General features: G+C 36.8%; 1 protein-coding gene across 1 annotated transcript in view; it reads right to left on the bottom strand.

Moving 5' to 3' along the window:
- Positions 1-21,054, bottom strand: part of LOC124085356 (attractin-like) — an 83,381-nt gene that overhangs the window by 47,198 nt on the left and 15,129 nt on the right. The window contains 9 exon segments of the mRNA XM_058575329.1: positions 1,130-1,214; positions 3,099-3,253; positions 4,389-4,572; positions 6,087-6,330; positions 7,156-7,246; positions 14,818-14,986; positions 16,075-16,280; positions 17,333-17,382; positions 17,384-17,462. Coding sequence (XP_058431312.1) covers positions 1,130-1,214; positions 3,099-3,253; positions 4,389-4,572; positions 6,087-6,330; positions 7,156-7,246; positions 14,818-14,986; positions 16,075-16,280; positions 17,333-17,382; positions 17,384-17,462 — 1,263 coding nt within the window.

The following is a 21,054-nucleotide window of genomic DNA, read 5'->3' as shown; positions in this document are numbered from 1 at the left end:
TCCTGGACTGTGGAGAGATTATTGGCTTTTCACCCACATGGACATGCCTGGAAAAAGCTGTTGTTTCTTGTTACCTGTGTCTGTAGAACAACATAACAGTTTCAAGCTCATCATGAGGATTCTGAGAACCAAGTGTCAAAGGGTAATTAAGTTTTTTATTCAAAAAATATGCACTCTGTTTCTGGCACTGTACTAGGAATTGGAGATTCAAAGAGAATAAAAAATCACCTGAAATGCCAAAAAGAAGAGAGAGAGAGAGAGAGAGAGAGAGAGATACATTATAAAGAATAAATGGAAAATCTGGAGTTGGAAATACAATAAGAAAAATGAAAAATTCACTAGAGGTACTCAGTAACAGATTTGAAGTGGCAGAGGAAAGAACAGCAAATTTAAAAACAGATTAAGAGGTCTGGGAATGTAGTTTGTGGTAGAGCAATTATCCAGCATACACAAAGCCGTGGGTTCCATATGCAGCACTAACCAAAAAAATAAAAAAAGATTAATAATGATTAATCAAAACCACACTCAGAACAACTAAGTCAGGCAAAGCCAACTTACGGCTGAGCAACACAGATCAATACTATATATATATATATAATTATTCATGAGGGATAGCTGACTTAGGCGTTTTTCAGCAATGCAGTGAAATGCAGTGCAGACTTCAGATCATCCAAGGACTACAGACTGGCCCTATGTCAAGCTCCACAACCTCCGCATCTCTGTTCCCTACCTTATCTCTCACCTAAAGGGCCCTCTCTGCTTTTTTTTCCAACTTCTCTTTACTGTTCAGATACAGCTACTTGAAACTCAACAACCTAAGTACCAAAGAGAATTACATAAGACCTAACACAGTAACATGCATGGAGCTTTTGTTGCCCCACACATCCCAATACCACCAAACACAGCATGTCCCTGTGTGCTAACACCACCAGATCAACAAACATGGCATTTGAAGCAATTCACAGTCACATCGAATATTTTAACCCTCAATCAGGAAATTTGTCCTCTGTGAAAAACTAATGGAATGAGAGAATCCTGCAAATAATATTAGTTCATTTTCACTTCTACATGTTTTATTTCACTTCCATCTCAAGCACAAAAGAAAAGAAGCAAGCACTTCTCCAATTACCTGTTGTGTAAGACTGCGGAATGGCCAAATCTGTTGACATCATGGTGGAGATTAGGTCTTGGAAGCACTGACCAGCGGTCACAAGCTAGAAGCAAGAAAAACACATTTCAGAGAGGACTGCCATTCATAATCAACAGAAACTGACAGTCTTCAAGAAGAAGACTGTAACACTCACACAACTTTGTAAAACATGCCTCTCAACTCTATTAGTCATGCTATGATTGCTGGGTAAAAACCAGCAACAGTGGAGCAGTAGGGCACAAAAGAAAGATGGGTCACATGGCAATTCCAATTAGCATCTGACATTTATGACATCACTCACCCTGCTATCTATCAGTTTTACACCCTGGAATGTTTGTTTTTGGTTTTGGTTTTTGCCATGCTGGGTATCCAACCCATTACCTTGCCCATCATGATAGGCAAGCACTCTACCACTAGACTACATCTCTGGCCCCCAAGAATGTTTTTTAACTTAAGCAAATTTTATATTCTATAAAGCTTAAGTGAGTATACTCTGAGTTCCACAATTGTTTTCTACTCTTTCCCATATTGATCTGCCCAAACTTAGTAGCTACCGTAGAAAAATGCAAGTGGAAATTAAAATTTCAAAAATTAAACTTTATTTAAAAATTTAAAGCTCTTTCCTAGATCTCCTGAGCCTCCTTTGCCCTGACCTATGCTAGCAACGTCCCTCTGACTGAACACCAAGGGTGCTCCTGCACCACCCCACCCACAAGCTCACTGCCTCACTCCCAGGGACACTGCCCAAGAAGAGCTTCTTCAACCTTGACCCAAACCTGCCCGGTCTTCTCCACCCCATCTTCCTCAACATGGAGAACAGAGGCCACAACTGCCCCCAGCTTCCTGCCTACCCACCTTGCTTCCTTCCCCAAAACCACTGGGGCAGATCCCTTCCTCTTCTCTCACTTCAAAGGTCCCTTCCTTGATTCCACAGTGTGTACCCGCTTTCCTTCAGGACTCCATGCCATCTTTGGCCTTCACCACAGCATTTAAATATGCCCAAGGCCAGATATCTCAACTCATCCTCTGTTGTGGTGTAAACTAATTAGTAGAATCAGTAAGAGTGTAAGATATAGGTTATAGATTAGTAAAAAATAGAGATTATAGATCTAAGATTTTGAGAAGTGAGATAAGACAATTATAAAGTGAGAACTGTCATGGACAGGCCTCAGACTCCATTTTGCTGCCTTCTATTAAAAAAAAAAAAAAAAAGATGTTACAAGAACTGTTTCTGAGAAACTGAAATGAAAGATGTTTTCTGATTTTAAAAAAAAATTGTTTTCTGTGCTTTGTACCCCACAAAATGTAAATAGATTCTTGCCCCCACTAACCCCCTGCTTGAACTCAGGATACCGTTGTCCAAACCCTGCTTGGACCCAAGATGCGGTTGTTCAAGTTGCACAAGCTAACTGCTTTTATTTTAAGCTTCTGTAACTTGCTTGCTTGCTAACTGGAAAATTCCGGTCCTGCTTAGGGCTCTAAGGTCCCGCTAACCACTATTTTAGTTTCTGTGATTGGCTTACTCACATGATGCCAAGAAAAGTCCCTGAGCTATAGTTTTCATCCTTAAATTCTCAAGACACAGGCCCGGAAATTGCTGTTCTCCTACAGAGCTTCAGTCTCTATGGGTGAGTGACAATCCCTGGCCAGGTAGTTCTCTTTGATTTGAATTTCGACTTAAAAGAGTGTTTTCTGAAGCAGCTCCTTATAACATTCCCGAAAATTAACATTTAAGCAATAAACAACAGTGACTTACAGAAGAACTATATGTAGAAGTAATGCTTTCTAACAAATGTATAACCTTAGTCAAATAAATACAAAATTACCATTTGGACCTCTTTCAAGTGGCCTGACCATTTGAACTAGTGATATTTTCAGTTTCTTTTTAAAATGTTGCTTTTATATACAAAAACATTTCTGAAGAGAAAAATGGCTCTGGGAAACTTACCAATGTCATAAGCCATGAAGTCTGAAGAGAAACATTTGGCACCATGGCTCATGGATGTGTCATTGTGTGTATTTCCTCCAAACACCAGCATGGTTCCACTCACTATCACAGCTGTGTGCAAGTAACGGAAAAATCGGCTTTCCTTAAGAATGGTCCTTTGAGTTTATTGAAAAATAATAAATGTAAGGTTAGTTTTTAAGAATAGTTATTTATCTGCTAATGCAAACTTAGCCATTTTATTAGCTTCAAACCCAAATGTGCAAATACATTCACACTTTCCTTACACGTAAGTAACTCTCTAGACATGTAAAATCCTATGAGAATCTTGGCAAAAGATATTAACACCCTTAAAATGTTCATAACATAGGATGCTATAATTCTGTTTTCTGGGAAGAAATCATATGAAACACAGAGAGACTCTTATGCACGATACTTTACTAACAAGACAAAAGCTAGAAATAAAAACTTCCAACCACACAGGCTCAGTACACTCACAAGATGGAGTATTACAAAGCTAATAAAAATGATGATTTTTATGCCAGACTGAATGTAAAACCATATTTATGGGAATGGTCTTTCAGATATGTGATGAAATACCAAAAAAGGGAAAACATTGCTTTAAAATTACATTATTTCATAACTCAAATTAGCTTTATATTTGTTAAAATGAGCATACATTTTACAGGCTGATCTGTAATTCAGCATGAGCAGAGCTCTATCAATTAGGTATGAGAGCATCCTGTTTGATGATTATATTGGATTATGCCAATTGCTGACCTCAGGGGTGACACTTTGATTACCAAGACAAGGTTCAAAAATGGATATATCTTCCTGGAGGTACAGCTCAGTGGCAGAGAACTTGCCTTGCAAGTGTGAAGCTCTAGGTTCCATCTCAAACACCACCAAAAAAAAAAAAAAAAAGAATATAGTCTACTTAATTATAAGTGTGTGTACAAACTCAACTACTGCTTTATTCCTTAGGATTCCAAAGGGAAAAAAATTACAGTAGGGCTGAGTGTATGAAAACTGAAAATCAACCCAAGAATACCAAGTAGTTCCTAACCACTATATTACAGAATGTAGGATAATGCAACAAAATAAATGCAGCTAATTTATTACCCTTTGCTTTTTCCTAATTTCTTTATATACAACACTGAACAGAGTTATACACCAGGCCTGAAAACAAAAACAAAACAAACAAACAAAAAAAAAAACCAGCAAAATTTTTTCCCAACAATTGCATCTAGAGAATTCACAGTTTAAAGCAAAAGCTCAAGAAAAAGCACCCACCACATCTGGGTGTCCACATCGTATCTGTAGAGGTCATCTTCGAGCCTGTATTTAACAGCACTGAAAGCCTTGTAACCGCCGTGGACATACAGGGCTTTGGTCCTGTGATCATAAACACTGCTGTGGCCATAATCCCCTTGCACAAGGGCACCCTGGGTTTGCAAAGTACTCCAGGTGTTCCTCTCTGGAAAGGGAAAAACAGTCAAAAGCATGCAGGTTCCCTTTATCTAATATTCAACATCAAAATATCTCAAGGATGGAGAAGGGATTTCACAAGAGCTGATGCATATAATTTCATCCTTTTATCTTAAAAAAAAATCCACCTAAAACTTGTAACAAACCCATATGGCCAAACTCCAATCTGTTAAGTGTTCTGATATTCTAACATGCTATACAGGAAAAGAATTTCATTAAACTGATTCAGATTCCAGCCATATCAATGTTTATAGCATCTCAATTCACAATAACTAAGATATGGAGCCAAACTAGGTATATATACATAATGGAGTATTACTTAGCCATAAAGAAGAAAGACTTTATGATATTTGCAAGTAAATGGATGGATCTGGAGACTATTATGCTAAGTAAAATAAGCCAGTTCCCAAAAACCAAAGGTCAAATGTTTTTGCTGATATATGGAAGCTAACCCACAATAACAAGGGAGAGGGGAAGAATAGATAATAGACAAAGGGGAATGAAGAAAAAGGATAGGAAAAAGAAAGACAGGGGTATGAATCCAAAATAATTTTCCTACTCATATATAGGTACATATATGAATATACCACAATAAATCCCACCATCATGTACATCAACAAGAATGGGGTCCAAGCCGGGCATGGTGGCATATGCCTGTAATCTCAGCGGCTGAGGAGGCTGAGGCAGGAGGATCACGAGTTCAAAGCCAGCCTCAGCAAAAGTGAGCTGCTACATAACTCAGTGAGACCTTGTCTCTAAATAAAATACTAAATAGGGCTGGGGATGTGGTTCAGTGGTTGAGTGTCCCTGAGTTCAATCCTTGGTACCCTCCCTGCAAAAAGAATGGGGTCCTAAATAGAATAAGACACATTCCATGTTTATATAATTATATCAAAATCAATTCTACTATCACATATAACTAAAAAGAACCTATAAAAAAATAAGAATAAACAAAAAGCTTGGAAAGAGACAAAAAAGAATAAATTGGCTATAAATGCAGGGGTTTAAAACTGTTTTAAAATAAAGGACTCAGATTCCCCTCAAGTGAGAATTCAATTCCCTATGATCTTTAGTAATCAGTATACAGATGTACTTTATAGGCCTACTATCTCAAAATATAAATTATAGCTGATACACCTACTTACAACAACAGATAAAACAAAATTTAACCAAGGAAAGATTATGTATTAAAGGAAATTCACACTCCATTAAATCAACCACTAAAGGGCCATCCATATTTTTCCATAGCATTTGTAGTTTTGAACTACTTTTACTTATTTTAACACCCTTAGTATTCAGTACCTCCTTTATCTCCTCGAAAATTGACAGTAGAAAGGGGCATCAATAACATGAATTTTACTGTTTATACATCCAAGTTATCTGCATTTCAAAATGAAGAACTGGATCTAGGTTAGCTTGAATCTTGTTTAACATCCTAACAATGAAAGGAGAGGTTTTTAAGTTGATGTTTAAAACATGTGCGCTGGAAAAAAATATACCTACCCAAGTCATATTCCTGCACATTGCTTATATATCCATAGAGAGGGCAGTGACCAAAGATGACCAGCATGACCACCCGGCCACTCTTCAGTGTTACAATGAGTGCTGAGTGTCCAACCACTGCATACTGCTCCTTTGCTTTTGGGGTCAACAATACCCATGATTCATTATGAATATGAAACGCTCTCAACTCATTGGTCACATTGCCTGTTGAATCAATTTTTCCTCCATACATGTAAATTTTATCCTAGAGGAAAAAACATAAACAGGATTTAAAAAACATTAAAAATTCAAATCTGAGGGGCCGGGGATGTGGCTCAAGCGGTAACATGCTCGCCTGGCATGTGCGGGGCACTGGGTTCAATCCTCAGCACCACATAAAAATAAAAAAATAAAGATGTTGTGTCCACCGAAAACTAAAAAATAAATGTTAAAAAATTCTTTCTCTCTCTCTCTCTCTCTCTCTCTCTCTCTCTCTAAAAAAAAAAAAAAATATCAAATCTGAGAACAAAAAATGACCAGTTCAAAACCTCAATATTGTTCTCAGCTTAAAAAGTATTAATGGGCCATTCCATGAATAATTAGGAAGAGGATGCAGAAAGGAACAAAAATAAGCAAATCATATTTTATGTCTCTAAAACTTTGTCATTTTCTTGGGCTTGCTTATGAGATCTTTTACATAATAAAATAACTTGAAAAAATAAAGTTGCTTCATCCTATCACATACCTCCAAAAATGGGAGGTGAAAATTATTATTTAGTTGCTTGACAATTCTTGGCTAAACCTGGAATGGCATAAATGCTAATCAATATTTTTTAATCTACAGTTCTAACCACTTGGTATCACAATCAATAATATCTCAGTATGGTTAGATCCATTAAAATCTCTTGGGTTCAAGAAATTGCAGCTTCAATTCCATTTACAACTTAGCCAATCAAATAACTCCCACCGCCAAAAGAAAGTCTGCCCCAATTAAAAAAACAACATTCAATAGCTTTTCAACTGCATAATACATAAATTAACTGAGGAAGAGTCGAGTTTCATGCTTAGTACAGAGTGCGGGTATTTTTACCTGATATAAAGCCAAAGAATGACCATATCTAACAACCACATTGTTCACAGAATGGTTTAGTGGAAGCCATTCCCTAGAAGCAAGGTCATACCTACAAAACAAACAGATCAAATTTTTATCCAAATGACAAAACAGAATATCTTGTACTCTTTTATTTGTAACAATCCAGTTTTGAGATGTTCATTAAATCAAGGACACAGGGAGGCACCAGCTACCCTGGCAAACACTACCGACACCTGAGCCCACTAGGTATCTGAGAATTCAGGAAGGGACGGTAGACTACATAGCACTGGGACAAGAAGAAAATAAAAGTCTGGTGGAAGCTTCTAATGCCTCTTCTGAAAATCTCTTCTGTAGTCTAAATCACTTGAAGATTGCATCATACTAAAGGGACTTAAACTTAATTTATTACAATAACTTTTCCTTCAATCCATCCTAAAAAACTGAAGATAAATAAAAGGAAATTACTAGAAAAATTTCCTTTTCTTCCACCTAATTGATTTTAGTCATACTTTTAAGGAAGGCTGAATATATTATAGCATTTCAATTATACCATAAATTTACATACTGATCTTTTGAAATACAAACATGCCAAAATGAAAATAATTTAATACTCTTGTCATACAATTTATACTTACCCTTGCATTACTGAATAATCATATTCAACATCTTAACATATTTAATTTTGAGTATTTTGTTTGTTTTGAGAAAAAAAATCACTGAATTGCTATTATAAATCATACACATTCATTATGAAGAAAACAGCTAAAAGTTTAAAACACAACCCCACATTCTATTACCTAGAAATAAATATTATTAACAGTGAGTAAACAACATTCCAGTTATCTTTCTATGCACATAAACAGGGGGAAAAAGATTAACAAAAATATTTTATATAAAGGGATAAATCCTTACATGATACTTTTAAAATGTTGATTTTTTTTGCACGGCGGGAGGCAACATTGTGTGGGATGGGGGTGGTACTGGGGAGTGAATCCAGGATCATTCTACCAATAAGCTACATCCACAGCCCCCCCCCCCCTTTTAATATTTTTAGTTGTAGATGGATACAATACCTTTGTTTATTTAGTTGTTTTTCACGTGATGCTGGGAATCAAACCCAGGGGCACATGCATGCTAAGCAAGCGCTCACCGAGCCACAAACCCAGCCCCATCCACAGCCCTTTGTAAAATTTTATTTTGAAACAGGATCTTGCTAAGTTGCCCAGGCTAGTCTCAAACTTGTTACTCTCCTGCCTCAGCCTCCAAAATAGCTGGGATTGCAAGTATGTGGCACCCCCACACAGCTAAAAGTATTAATTTTAACTTTTCTAGAATTAACAGCCAAAAAAAAAAAAAAAAACCAAAGAAAAAACAAACGTCTTTTTGTACTTTAAGTAAATGTTTCATTTCTCTGAGAGTATACCTGGATAATCCAACTTTTTAAAAAATTATCAAAAACATTCCTTTTTTAAAAAAATACTTTTATTTTGTTTACTTATTTTTTTATGTGGTGCTGAGGCTCGAACCCAGTGCCTTACACATGCTAGACAAGTGCTCTATCACTAAGCCACAACCCCAGCCCCTCAAAAACATTCTTAAAAGAAAATGTTAAAAAAATTTTATCATAACATCATAGTGAAAACAGCTATCAATTAAAAATTAATTAATAAATTATATCCATGTAACCAAATAATTTAGAGAGAAACTCAAGCAATATATAGCAACATAAATCTCAAAGAATGTTAAGTTAAATAAAGGACAAAAATGCAGAACATTGTTTTTAGTTTTTCCCCTAGTACTAGGAACTGAACTCAGAGGCACTTGATCACTGAGCTAACACTACTAGGCCTTTTTTATCCATGTTTTTCAAAATCAGTACGTTATAGTTGTACATAACAATGGGTATCTTGTTGCGTATTCATACATGCACACAATATAACAATATAATTTGGCCAGTATCACTCCCCAGCACTTCTTTCCTTCCTCCCCATCTCCCACCCCCTTGGTCCCTTTCTTCTACTGAACTCCCTTTGATTTTCATGAGATTGCTCCCATCTTTCTCTTCCTTTTCCTCTCTAGCTTCTGCTTATGAGAGAAAATATACCACCCTTGACCTTCTGAGTTTGACTTATTTCTCTTAACATGATAATGGTATCTAGTTCCATCCATTTCTCTGCAAATGACATAATTTCATTCTTCTCTATGGCTGAATAAAACTCCATCGTGTTTATATCCCACATTTTCTTTATCCATTCTTCTGTTGATGGACACCTAGGCTGGTTCCATAGTTTGGCTATTATGAATTGTGGTACTATAAAAATGGGTATGCACGTATCACTGTAGTGTAATTATTGTAATTCTTTAAGAAAAATACTGAGGAGTGTATAACTGTGTTATTTGGTGGTTCCACGACTATCTTTTGAGGAATCTATAGATTTCCATAGTGGTAGTATTAATTTACAATCCCACCAACAGTATAATGTTCCTTCTCCTCCACATTCTTTCCAGCATTTGTATTCTTGATGACTGCCATTCTGACTGGTATAAAATGAAATCTCAGTGTAGTTTTGATTTGCATTCTCTAATTACTAATAATGTTTAACATTTCTTTATATATTTGTTGGCCATTTGTATTTCTTCTTTTGAGCAATGTCTGTTTAATTCATTTTCCCATTTATTAATTGTATTATTTTTGGTGTAAAGTTTTTAAAGTTTTTTATATACTTTAGAGTTACTTATCCAGCAAAGATTTTCCCTATTCTGTAGGTTCCCATTACACTCCTAATTGTTTCCTTTGCTGTGCAGCTTTTTAATTTGATGCCATCCCATTATTAACTCCTGGCATTATTTCCTGAGCTTTATGGGTATTGAGAAGTCATTGCCTATGCCTATGTGTTGGAGTGTTGACCCTATGTTTTCTTGTAGAAGTTGCATAGTTTCTGGTCTAACTCCCAGGTCTTTGATTCATTGTGAGCTGATTTTTATGCAAGGTGAAAGATAAGGTCTAGTTTCATTCTTCTATATATGGATAACCAGTTTACCCAACACCATTGTTTAAAAAGGCTGTCTTTTCTTCAATGTATCTTTTTGGCACTTTTGTCAAGAAATGACTGCAGATGTGTGGGTTTGTCTCTGTGTCTGTTTGTATGCCAGTACCATGCAGTTTTTGTTACTATAGCTCTGCAGTATAATTTGAAGACAGGTACTCTGATGACTCCAGCATTGCTTTTTTGCCTTAAATTTGTTTTGACTATTCTGAGTCTTTTTTTTTTCAAGTGAATTTTAGAACTGTTTTTTCTAGCTCTGTGAAGAATGCCTTTGGTATTTTGATGAGGATTGCACTGAATCAGTATACTGCTTGTGGTAGTATAGTCCCAGGACTTTTTATTATTTCAAAACGGGGTCTCACAAAAGTTGCTGAGGCTGGCCTCAAATTCTTCTCCTTCAGCCTCCTGAGTAGCTGGGATTACACCTTTGCACCATCATACCCAGCCAAAATGTTGTTTTTTATGAAGACTACAACCAGAAAATATAGTAATACAACTTTTTTATTGGGGGGGGGGGTACCAGGGATTAAACTCAGGGGCACTTGACCACTAAGCCACATCTCCAGCCCTATTTTGTATTTTATTTAGAGACAGGGTCTCACTGAGTTGCTTAGAGCCTCACTAAGTTGCTGAGGCTGGTTGTGAACTTGAAATCCTCCTGCCTCCATCTCCCAAGCTGCTGAGATTACAGACATATGCCACTGTGCCTGGCTTTCAACATATTTTTAAGAAATGCAGGTGAACAACTGAAACCAAAATCAGGACACTACCTCTGGTACTTGAGAAGAACATACCAGAGTCCTCAATTGTATTCACAATGTTTTATTTCCCAGTATAGGTGCTAAATGCATTAGTATTCATTATATTTTATCTAAACTTTTCCTTTTCACTAAAATATTTTATACAAGATCTGAAGCAAATATAACAACATGGTGACATCTATTAAATGCAAATAACACATAAATTAGTATTGGCTATTTACTTTGTATATTTTTGGAATAGTCCATTTTCTAAAAATACATGAAAAATTATTTAAGCTTTAGTGTTATCTAATCATTATACATTAAGTGGCCAATTATTTAGTTTTATTAATTAATTATTTTATTACTAATGTTGTTTGCTCAAGTTTTAAATGTATACACAATTTACTTTGGGGCACTCTACTAACTTCCTGCTTTGAAAGTTGAAAATCTTAGCATTAACATTTCTAATCCCATTTCTTCTCCCTATTTTTGTTACATTGACACCACATGTTCATAACATTCACATTCCATTCTATAATTCCATAGATATTTACTACAGAATCTGTGTCTGAGCTCAGGCAATCTTCTCGCAGTCATTCTACCATGACTTCTCCTTGAGCTCTTTAATACTTAATTGGCTGATTTCACAACCAAGTAGTATTTTGTAAAAGCAGCACTCATCAGGGCTGGGATTGTAGCTCAGCGGTAGAGTGCTTGTCTAGCACATGCGAGGTACTGGGTTCGGTCCTCAGCACTACATAAAAATAAATAAATAGATATTTTTTAGAAAGAAAGAAAGAGCTTGTTTTCTATAAAAATGTATGCATTTTTTTAAACCAAGAAAAACACTTAAAGGAAACAGGAAATATGCTTTCAAATAGGGTTAAGGGGAGAATATTAAATAGGTGTGATGCAAGTTCCATCTAATTTTCAGATTTGGGGGTAAGGAGAACATCTTTTTGGTATAAGATGCTAAAAGTAACTCAGAAAAGAATACCACTCCTGCTGGGATTGTGGCTCAGTGGTAGAGAACTTGCCTTGCATGCGTGAGGCCCTGGGTTCAGTCCCCAGCACCATATAAAAACAAATAAAATAAAAATAAAGATATTGTGATCATCTACAACTAAAAAAAATATATATTAAAAAAAAAAGAACTCCACTCCTCATCCTACCATTCCTCGTTTTACAGAGAGGAAACAATCTCGGAGACTGCAGTTGCTCAACTAGGTAGAATAAATTTCCTGTTAAAAACAAGAGAAAAAATAGCAGCAATAGTTCAGTGCATTTTCCACATCCTTTCACAAATTTTTGGTGAGTTATTCTTCTAAGTTGCAAAAGGTTATTTCACTATAATACTTTTATTAGTCATTAAATTTAATTAAAAAGACTCAAGAGAAGGAAAAAAATTGATTACATTTTCCAGCATATTTTCTGTTCCTGAGGTTCTGAGACTCCTTCTTTTTTCATTGATTTCTGTTTAGAGACCTTCCTTTATTACTTTTATAGGAAAAGTCTACTGGAAACAAATTACGTTTTCCTTCATTTCAGCGTGTCTTTTGATTTCCTCTTATTTCTTTTGTCCCATATTTGTCTTAGTGTCCAGGATTTTTAACTGTACTTACTGTAAAAACGGGAAAATAACCTTCATTTCTTTATGATTAAAAACAAAAATCCCTCTTTTCATATTCTATTTCTAAAGCATTTATAAACCCTGTGTCCTTCAGGTTTGTCTTCCATTCTAAAATTATTTTTGAATCTCTAAAAATACTTAACTTCTAAAAAATATTTTTTAATTTAAAAAATAAAATTCTTAACTTCCAGCCAGGCATGACAGTGACTGCCTATAATCCTCCCAGCAATTTCTGGGGCTGAAGGAGGAGGACTGCAAGTTAGAAAACAATCTCACCAACTTAGTGAGACCTTGTGTCAAAATTTAAAAATAAATAAATAAAATTTAAAAAAAAATATCTCAGAATGTGCTCAGTGGTAAAGTACCCCTGGGTTCAATCCCAAGAACTAAAAAAAGAAAAAAAAGCAAACGAACAAACCAACAATCACATTTCTGAATTTTTCTAGTTCAGATTAGATTGTTCTTGCATACTATATATTTAGCTTGTTTTGGAATACTATATTGTAATTTTCATCAGTTTTATATTTTTCTATATTTAATGCTTTCTGTATGAATGGGCTTATTTTATTCCATACTCTCTTTTTTCTGATAAGAACTTTCCATGATATTTAACCTTGATATTTTTAAGTAAAATTGCTTCTCCCTGGAGCTGGGGTTGTAGCTCAGTGGTAGAGAGCTTACCTCGAATAGGTGAGGCACTGAGTTCTATCCTCAGCATTACATAAAATAAACAAAACGAAGAAATTGTGTCCATCTAGAACTAAAATTTTTTTTTAAAAAAAACTGCTTCTCCCTGTGTTTTCACTGGGTAGCTGCAGGATAGTTCTACCTTCTCAGCTCTTGAGCTCACTCTTTGCTGTTGCAATGGAATGTTCACACAGATGGCAGTTCCCATGTTGAGAACACCTCACTCTGTTCCCTTCTCACTGAACCTTCTCTCACTTAGTCTCCACTATCCCTGTCCTGTTCATTATGAATTCTATTCTCAGCATTTCTCCTCAGTATGGACTTGCTCCTGCAAAGAAATTGTGGCTGGGCAGTTAAAGAAAGATAGAAACTTTGGCTGGTTCACTTTGAGAATAAATACAGCACAAACTGCTCCAGACCCTTCAAATTCTACTATGGATCCCTTGAACTTACTCAGCTACTAGAATATACAACATCCTCCAGTCCCAGCTGTGGCTCTCAACATGGTCTGCTAAGCCCATGAGTGAGTACCTTACAGCCATTCTGAATGCCACGGGCCTCCCACTGCTGCTCTTCTGTGCTACTCACTCCTGCACAGAAGGTGACCCATGCAGGGCTTATAGCCATCAACAGTTCTGCCCCACACAGTTGAGAGTAAACCTTCAGACAAAATTTTCTTACAGATGTTGCTCATTTGTCTGTTTTTGTTTTGTTTTTGGTTATTTCACAGTACTAGGCACCCTACCACTGAGGTACATCCCCAGACTTTTTTTATTTTGAGTCAGGGTCTCACAAAGTTGGCCATGCTGGCCTCAAACTTTAAAACCTCCTTCCACAGCCTCCCAAGTGGCTCATTTATAATGCACATACCACCATGCCAGGAACTCAGGTGTTTATTTTGCTATCCTATTTGTTCTGTACTAGTGACTGTATTTCATAGGATTCAGAAACTATACCACAAGTGCCATATTTCTATCTTGAAAAATAGATGCTGGTGTTTTATAATCTTCATTAACATAAAAGGCCTAAAATAAACTTTCACATCACAAAATCACAATGAGTAAGTATTCACAAATTTCTTCTAAAAGAAAGTCTCCCTACAACTATTAATTCAATTAACACATAAAATACTCCCCTATATATATAGCCTACTATAAACAAATAAAGTAAAATACCAGAAAAAGTATCTCAAAATGATAAATTAGCACATGGCTTAAAAATGAATACTTTGGGGCTGGGGCTGGGACTGGGGCTATATAGCTCAGTGGCTTGCCTAGCATGTATGAGGAACTGGGTTTGATCTTTAGCACCACATAAAAATAAACAAATAAAATGAAGGCATTCTGTCCATCTACAACTACTAAAAAAGTTTTTTGCTAAGAATAAGGTTAACGAACAATGTATTGTGGTGTTCAATTTCAAAGATTCAGATTACCTGAAAAGGAAGTTTTTTAGTAGCAGGACTGATGATTTCTTTTCCTTTCGCTTATTTAGGCTTAATTAGAAAAATGAAAAACTAAACTTCTTACAAAAATTTTTAAAAATAACTTACGCTAGAACCATGCTGTAATCTGAGTGGTTGAACATATATCCTCCAACAATCCACATTATGTTTCCATTGACCACAGCTTAATGAGATGCTCTGGGCAGCTTTAAGTTTGAATATTCCTCTCGAGTCCAAAATGACTGGTTAGCTGGCACAGGAACTGAACATCCAGGGCCTAATAAAACATAATAAATTAGCTTCACTAAATGCACCTGGAAAGTTTACTGTACTTCAGGTTTTAAGCATATAAATGTGAAATTTTTGTAAAGAATATTTAGTCCCTAATTTAGCATCTACATTTCAAACAAATTTCTTTGTGGTTTTAATTCACTCACAGTATTGATCCCAGGAATCCCTAATAAAATTCAAAATCATATACTTTCTAATAATGACTTGACCATATCCAATGTAGGTATTTCAGTATCAAAAGTCCTACTTTATCAGCTTCCGGTGGGAAGACTACATAAAGAAATTATTAATTCAAATTGAAAAACCTAAAATGTAACAACTAGACCTAGGAGTGATAATAAAACAAACAAACAACAACAACAACAACAAAAAAAAACTACCCATCTTCTAGTAAAGCAAAGAACTCAACAGAGGTGAGATACAATAACAGATGTAAGGTCTGGTTTCTGCTACACTCTTTGCAAGTAGTTAAAAATTGGTACTCAAACATGCCAATTGTTAACTACTTAGTATCACCAAACCCAACAGATGAAAGCATGTAAACACACATATTTACTTTTAAAATGAAAAGGTTCTGAGGAAGGAATAAGTATATAAACAAAGTCATCAAATCAACAACTGCCCTTAGCCCTTATGGAATCCCCTAAAGCACCTTCAACAAGCTATTTCTCTAGATAATAACTTTAGGTGACTGCTTTAAGATTCTAATGCATAATCAATTTTCTCAGAACATGGAGAAAGTTTTAGGGGAAATAGCATTATTGTCAGCTCTTGTCCCATCTCCAAACTTGGTTCTATGCTATGTCCTCTTATGGCTGAGATCAAGTTCTTAAAACTTTCATAAATGAACTGCAAAATGGAAAACCTCTCCACAATTCTAAGGAGACCACAACCACATAGGTGAGACATTAAAAGATTTGTAGGAAACCGCATAAAGGGAGGAGAAAGCTTACATGACCCCTGATATATAATGAACATAAGTTGTACAGATGCTAAGACTAAGGTTAACGAACAATGTATTAAACTAGAAACAATTTGTGAACTGAAAGAAAAACAAGAGAAAGAAGCTCCTACCCTGCCATTCAGAGAAGCAGGAGCATCCTCGGATATCACTTGAATTGCAGATGCCTCGATGAGGAAAACCACAGTTGTTTGTACAGTAAGGAATGTCACACGAGTCACCTTTCCAGTTTTCAGAACATTCACACTCCACATTGCCACTGCTGTTGCTGGTCTTACATTCTCCTCGGCCTGAGCAATTATTCGGACACATGTCAAAACTATAAAGACAGTGAAAAAACTAAGTCAACACAAACCAACACGCCAATGAACTTGGCAGAACTTCCTCCTACACAAGGCTTAAGGATCTCCCTGTCTCTTCAGTTCATTCACAAGCATAAATGCAGTGTTTACCACTCAACCCAAAAAGGGTCCCTCCACACTGCACAGCTTGGGCATGTGAGCTCAAACCCACCCTGGTGGAGGCTCATGAGAATAGGGCAAAAAAACAAGTAACTCATAAAGTTAAAGAAATCACCAGGAGAGAAGAGATTTGATCATATTTGTTCAGATTTAGCTCCTCAAGTCTGGGACAACTATCCTATTCTTCTCGGTAGCCCACTAGTGACAGGCGCTACACAACTGCCAAATTCATGTTTGCAAGCGTGGGAAGGAAGAGGATAAACTTCCAACTACACTCATAGTACCAGTAGCCCTCTGAACATCTCTGAAAATTTGTAAAACTTAAGATTATTGCCCAAAATCTTATATTTTGAATTATTTAGTAAGCTGATCCATTTCAGATGGAATGGAAGCAGGGTTATTTTAACAGTGTGTGAGTTTAACCATAATGTATCTCTTATTAACATGGCTTAAGATAACAATATAGATAGTGCTTAGAAATAACACAAAGGGGGCAGATAAATGAATTATCATGATACTTCAAAAACATAGACTTGTTCTACTACTGAGTACATGGCAACTGTTAATATTTATTAAATTGTACTTACCAAAAAAATCACAATGTTTTATCCATTAGCAAGAAATGCCCCTCTCTTCCAGGAGAAGCTCAACAGCAGCAACACCTGGTTTAAACTATGGCCGCACCACCAACAACAACACTTATATTAACAACTTATTTAATTTTTTCACCCATTTCCTTAATTGTAAAATATATTTAAAAACTTTAAATGAGAAACCCATGTAACCTGCTTACTGAAATTCCTGGCACAGTGTAAGTCCTCAATATTTTAATATTATTATACTATTAAATCATTATTATTAAAACATTTCATTTAAATAAAAACACAAATATTAGATTTAAATATCTTACTTGTAAGTGATATTAAATCCAGTCAAATTATAAGCGGCATCGCTAAAAAAAATGCAGAAGGGCATAACCTGATGTGACAACCACCTCGGGAACCGTCTCATTGCCATCTCTTTCAGGAACAATGAGGCCACTGAAATGGAAGCACATTTCTTATAGCACAATGCCAGCTGTGTTAAACTGTAGCAGAGACAATTCAAAAGTTCATCTTTACAACTTTAGAAAGCACATGCAGGCAGAGGGGTGAATTCCTGTGATGGAAGCACACAGCTACCCTATTAGTTGTCCTTCTTTTGCTAGGTTTCCTTTATTCTGGGTTCCATTTCTAATAAAATTTGAAATCAATGGTTCTATTTTTATACACCTTTTAATAATTCTCTAAATCTCCACAATCTTGTAAAGTAGTAAACTTTATGAGTTGATAAATGGTAAATATGTAGTACTAAAAGACATAAAATATTGTTAAATAAAATATTTATTTACATAACAATATAAAGAAGCTAAAAAAAACCACAACTCCGACACTATTGGCATTCTGATGCATTTTCTTTCCCTAATTGATACCACTGGCATTTTATGTTCGATTTTACACATAGCATACCATAGGCCTTCCCTGTCACTAAAAGCTCCCTAGGCTCTCCCAAGGACCTCACTCAGAGGCCAGCACATAATATTCTAACTAAGTACTGCTTTGGGGCCAATAAATCCAGGTGAGGAAAAAAATGACTGAATCGAAGGGTCTTATTTTCCAGAAGTGAGATGCTCAATTGAAATCCTGTCTGATCAATCCAGATTGTCTGATCACACCACCTCACACCACCAACAAGAAGGATTACCAGTTCTAAGTTAGCTTTGCTAATTTCATACATGATTTATTGTGGTTTTGCATTCTTTTCTACTCCTGAGGTTAACAACTTTCCTATGTCTACTTGCCATTTGCATTTCTTCACGTCTCTGACTTTCCCACTATCAATTCACCTCCCCGACCATCACATTCAGCCAGTGCCTAGGTCCTTACCAACTCCCATGGAATCTGCGGCACACACTCCCACTGATGAATGAACATCAACTAGTACTCTCCCCTTCACTTACTCACTCTTAACCCCATTCCCTTCCTAGAGCACACACCAGGTAAACTCCCACCTCAGAGTCATAATCATCTTAAATGCCCATTCACCCTGACCTAGTGATTCTCTTTCTTTGTAGAGGAAATACTTGCTCTCGTTCACAAAAGAAAATATACAAGAATCCTAACTGCAGCATCACTCAGATGGTAACAGGTTGAAAGCATCAAAGTGCTCTCCACAGGGAGCTGCTGAATGAGGCCTTGGGCATCAGAAGCTCACCCTGGCATTCTGATGGGCCTAGAATATGGGTACATTTACCTGAACGTATATAAGTGCAGGAAGACTACATAAGTGTGGAATGAAGACAAGAAGGCATGGGATTTCCATTTAATTTTTAATATGAAAAGAGAACTCTAGGAAACCTAACACTCAGAAGGCACCCCAGGGGGGCCAGAAAACACTGACATATTTTCTACCAGGTATTCAACTAACAAATATTTACTAAGTGCTTACTACATGGGAGGCTCTGTTCTAGGTATAAGGATAACGACAGTGAAATAGACAATGTCCCTACCCTCAAGGAGTTCAGTTAGAGAAACAAATAAGCCCTGACACATCCTCACATGCAAGTGTGTATTCACACAGGCCAGGCAGAGATCATACCATGAAGGGAAACAGGGCAGAGAAGAGAACAGGAGGTACTGGGTTAGAAAGGCAGTTGGGAGGGCTTTCAGAAGACGTGACATTTGGTCAGAATCTTAAGTGAAAGTTTTGCCATCACCACGTTTTCATTCACTTTACACAGAGGTCAAGCAGCCTTTATCCAAATGCTTGGGACCACGTGTGTTTCAAATCTCAGATTTTGTCAGATTTGGCAATATTTGCATATACATAATGAGATATCTTGGAAAAATGGCCTTCCCTCAGGTTGCTTATGATTTTATATTTTAAAAACAGACCATCAAACAGAAAATTGATTTACATTGCATGTACACCCCCAGACACATAATCTGAAGGTAATTATTTATATAATATTTTTAATAATTTTGTGCATAAAACAAAGATCCATGGTGTAGAGCTTCCCACTCGTGGCATCATGTCAGCATTCAAAAACTTCTGTGTTTTGGAGCATTTCAGATTTCTGGATTAGGGATGCTCCATCTGTACCAGTATGTTGAAGGGATAAGTACTTGCCTTGCAAGTGCAGAGCCTCTTACAAACAGATATGTCAAAAGCAATCTTCCCAGGACTGGGGTTGTGGCTCAGTGGTAGAACATCGCCTAGCATGTGTGAGGCATTGGGTTCGAGCCTCAGCACCACATAAAGATAAATAAATAAAGGCATTATCCATCCAGAACTAAAAAAATGAAAAAAATTAAAGATTTTTTTTTTTTAAAAAGCAATCTTCCCATAAGAAATATAGGCCTATTCCAGAAAGAATCTGGGACTACAGTCACAAGTGGGAGGTCCTGTATTCTCTGTTAGTCCAGCACAAATTTCAGGATCAAAGAGACTTGATTTCAATCCTTGCTGCATGTTACTGACATCTCTGAGCCCCAGTTTCCCCCAAATGCACAATGGGAAGAATCCTGTCCAGCTCATAGTGACATCATGAGGATCAAATTGGTGGAGCATATGCAGGGCTTAAGCCTCCCACTAGGAGGTGCTCAGTAAGTGATAGCAGGTGGCCTTCTTCATATGGTGGGGACATTTAAATATGCAGGATGAATAACTTTACCAACTAGAGAAAGTGGATCAGCTTTCCCACTGTCAGGGAGGCTTAGGAATCTGCTATTATTTGCTTCAAAAACTTGAAATTGTGACAGCTTTGCAGTGTGTGGATTTCTCCCAGTGTGAAAGCAAAACAACTGGTTTAAGACAAAAAAAACTTTTACAGAGTAAATGAACAAACACAGCCTCCTTCAGCACATGAGACAAAGGAAGGCCTGTGGGTGAGGAAGGGTTGCTGCAGGCTTGCTCCAGCTGTCACCCTGAGCAGCCTCCAATGGGAAGTCGGTAAGTGCAGGTGCAGCCTGGGCTGTAGCTACTTGTTAAACTGGAGCAAATCAAAAATGGCCTGCCCTCAGGTTGCTTATGATTTTATATTTTAAACACAGACCATCACTGTTTAGAACCAATTGTGAAAATCACAGAAGCAGACAAACTGAGCCCTGCTTTCATAAGGCATCCTTTGTTCACAGTCTAACAACTGCCTCATCACTATTTCACTTGATTTTAAAAAATAATAACTCTAGCTATGGCTTGATGGCGCAGGCCTGTAATCCCAGTGGCTTGAAAGGCTAAGTGCTGGAAGCCATCAGTGAGGGGTGGGTAAACTGGGTGATGTTGTAGCCATTAGGCAGGAAAGCCTCCTATGAGGAACTCCCAGCAGGAATGCACTGGTTGGAGAAAGCCTGATAGACGTGGTGCCCTGCCTAGCTCACTGCTCAAGTTCTAGCTGAAATCCTGAGATGGGAGTGACCCTCTGGAGCCAATAGCCTCTTGGTGTAGCTTGTCATATCCCAATCAACCTCTTTACTGCAAGACCCCAGCCATCGAAACAAGACTCCTCCCATTGAAACCTTATCCCTGCCTTTGATGTACTCTGCCTTAAAATAAAGAATGGGGCCTTTTTTCAGTTGTTCAGTTTCCAGCTCC

This window comes from Marmota monax, unplaced genomic scaffold, assembly GCF_021218885.2.
Source record: "Marmota monax isolate L192 unplaced genomic scaffold, Marmota_monax_Labrador192_F-V1.1 WCK01_AAM20220418_F8-fsc00014, whole genome shotgun sequence".
NCBI classification, from domain to species: domain Eukaryota; kingdom Metazoa; phylum Chordata; class Mammalia; order Rodentia; family Sciuridae; genus Marmota; species Marmota monax.
Note: the sequence above shows the minus strand (reverse complement) of the source record. Positions and strands in the feature narration are given on the sequence as shown.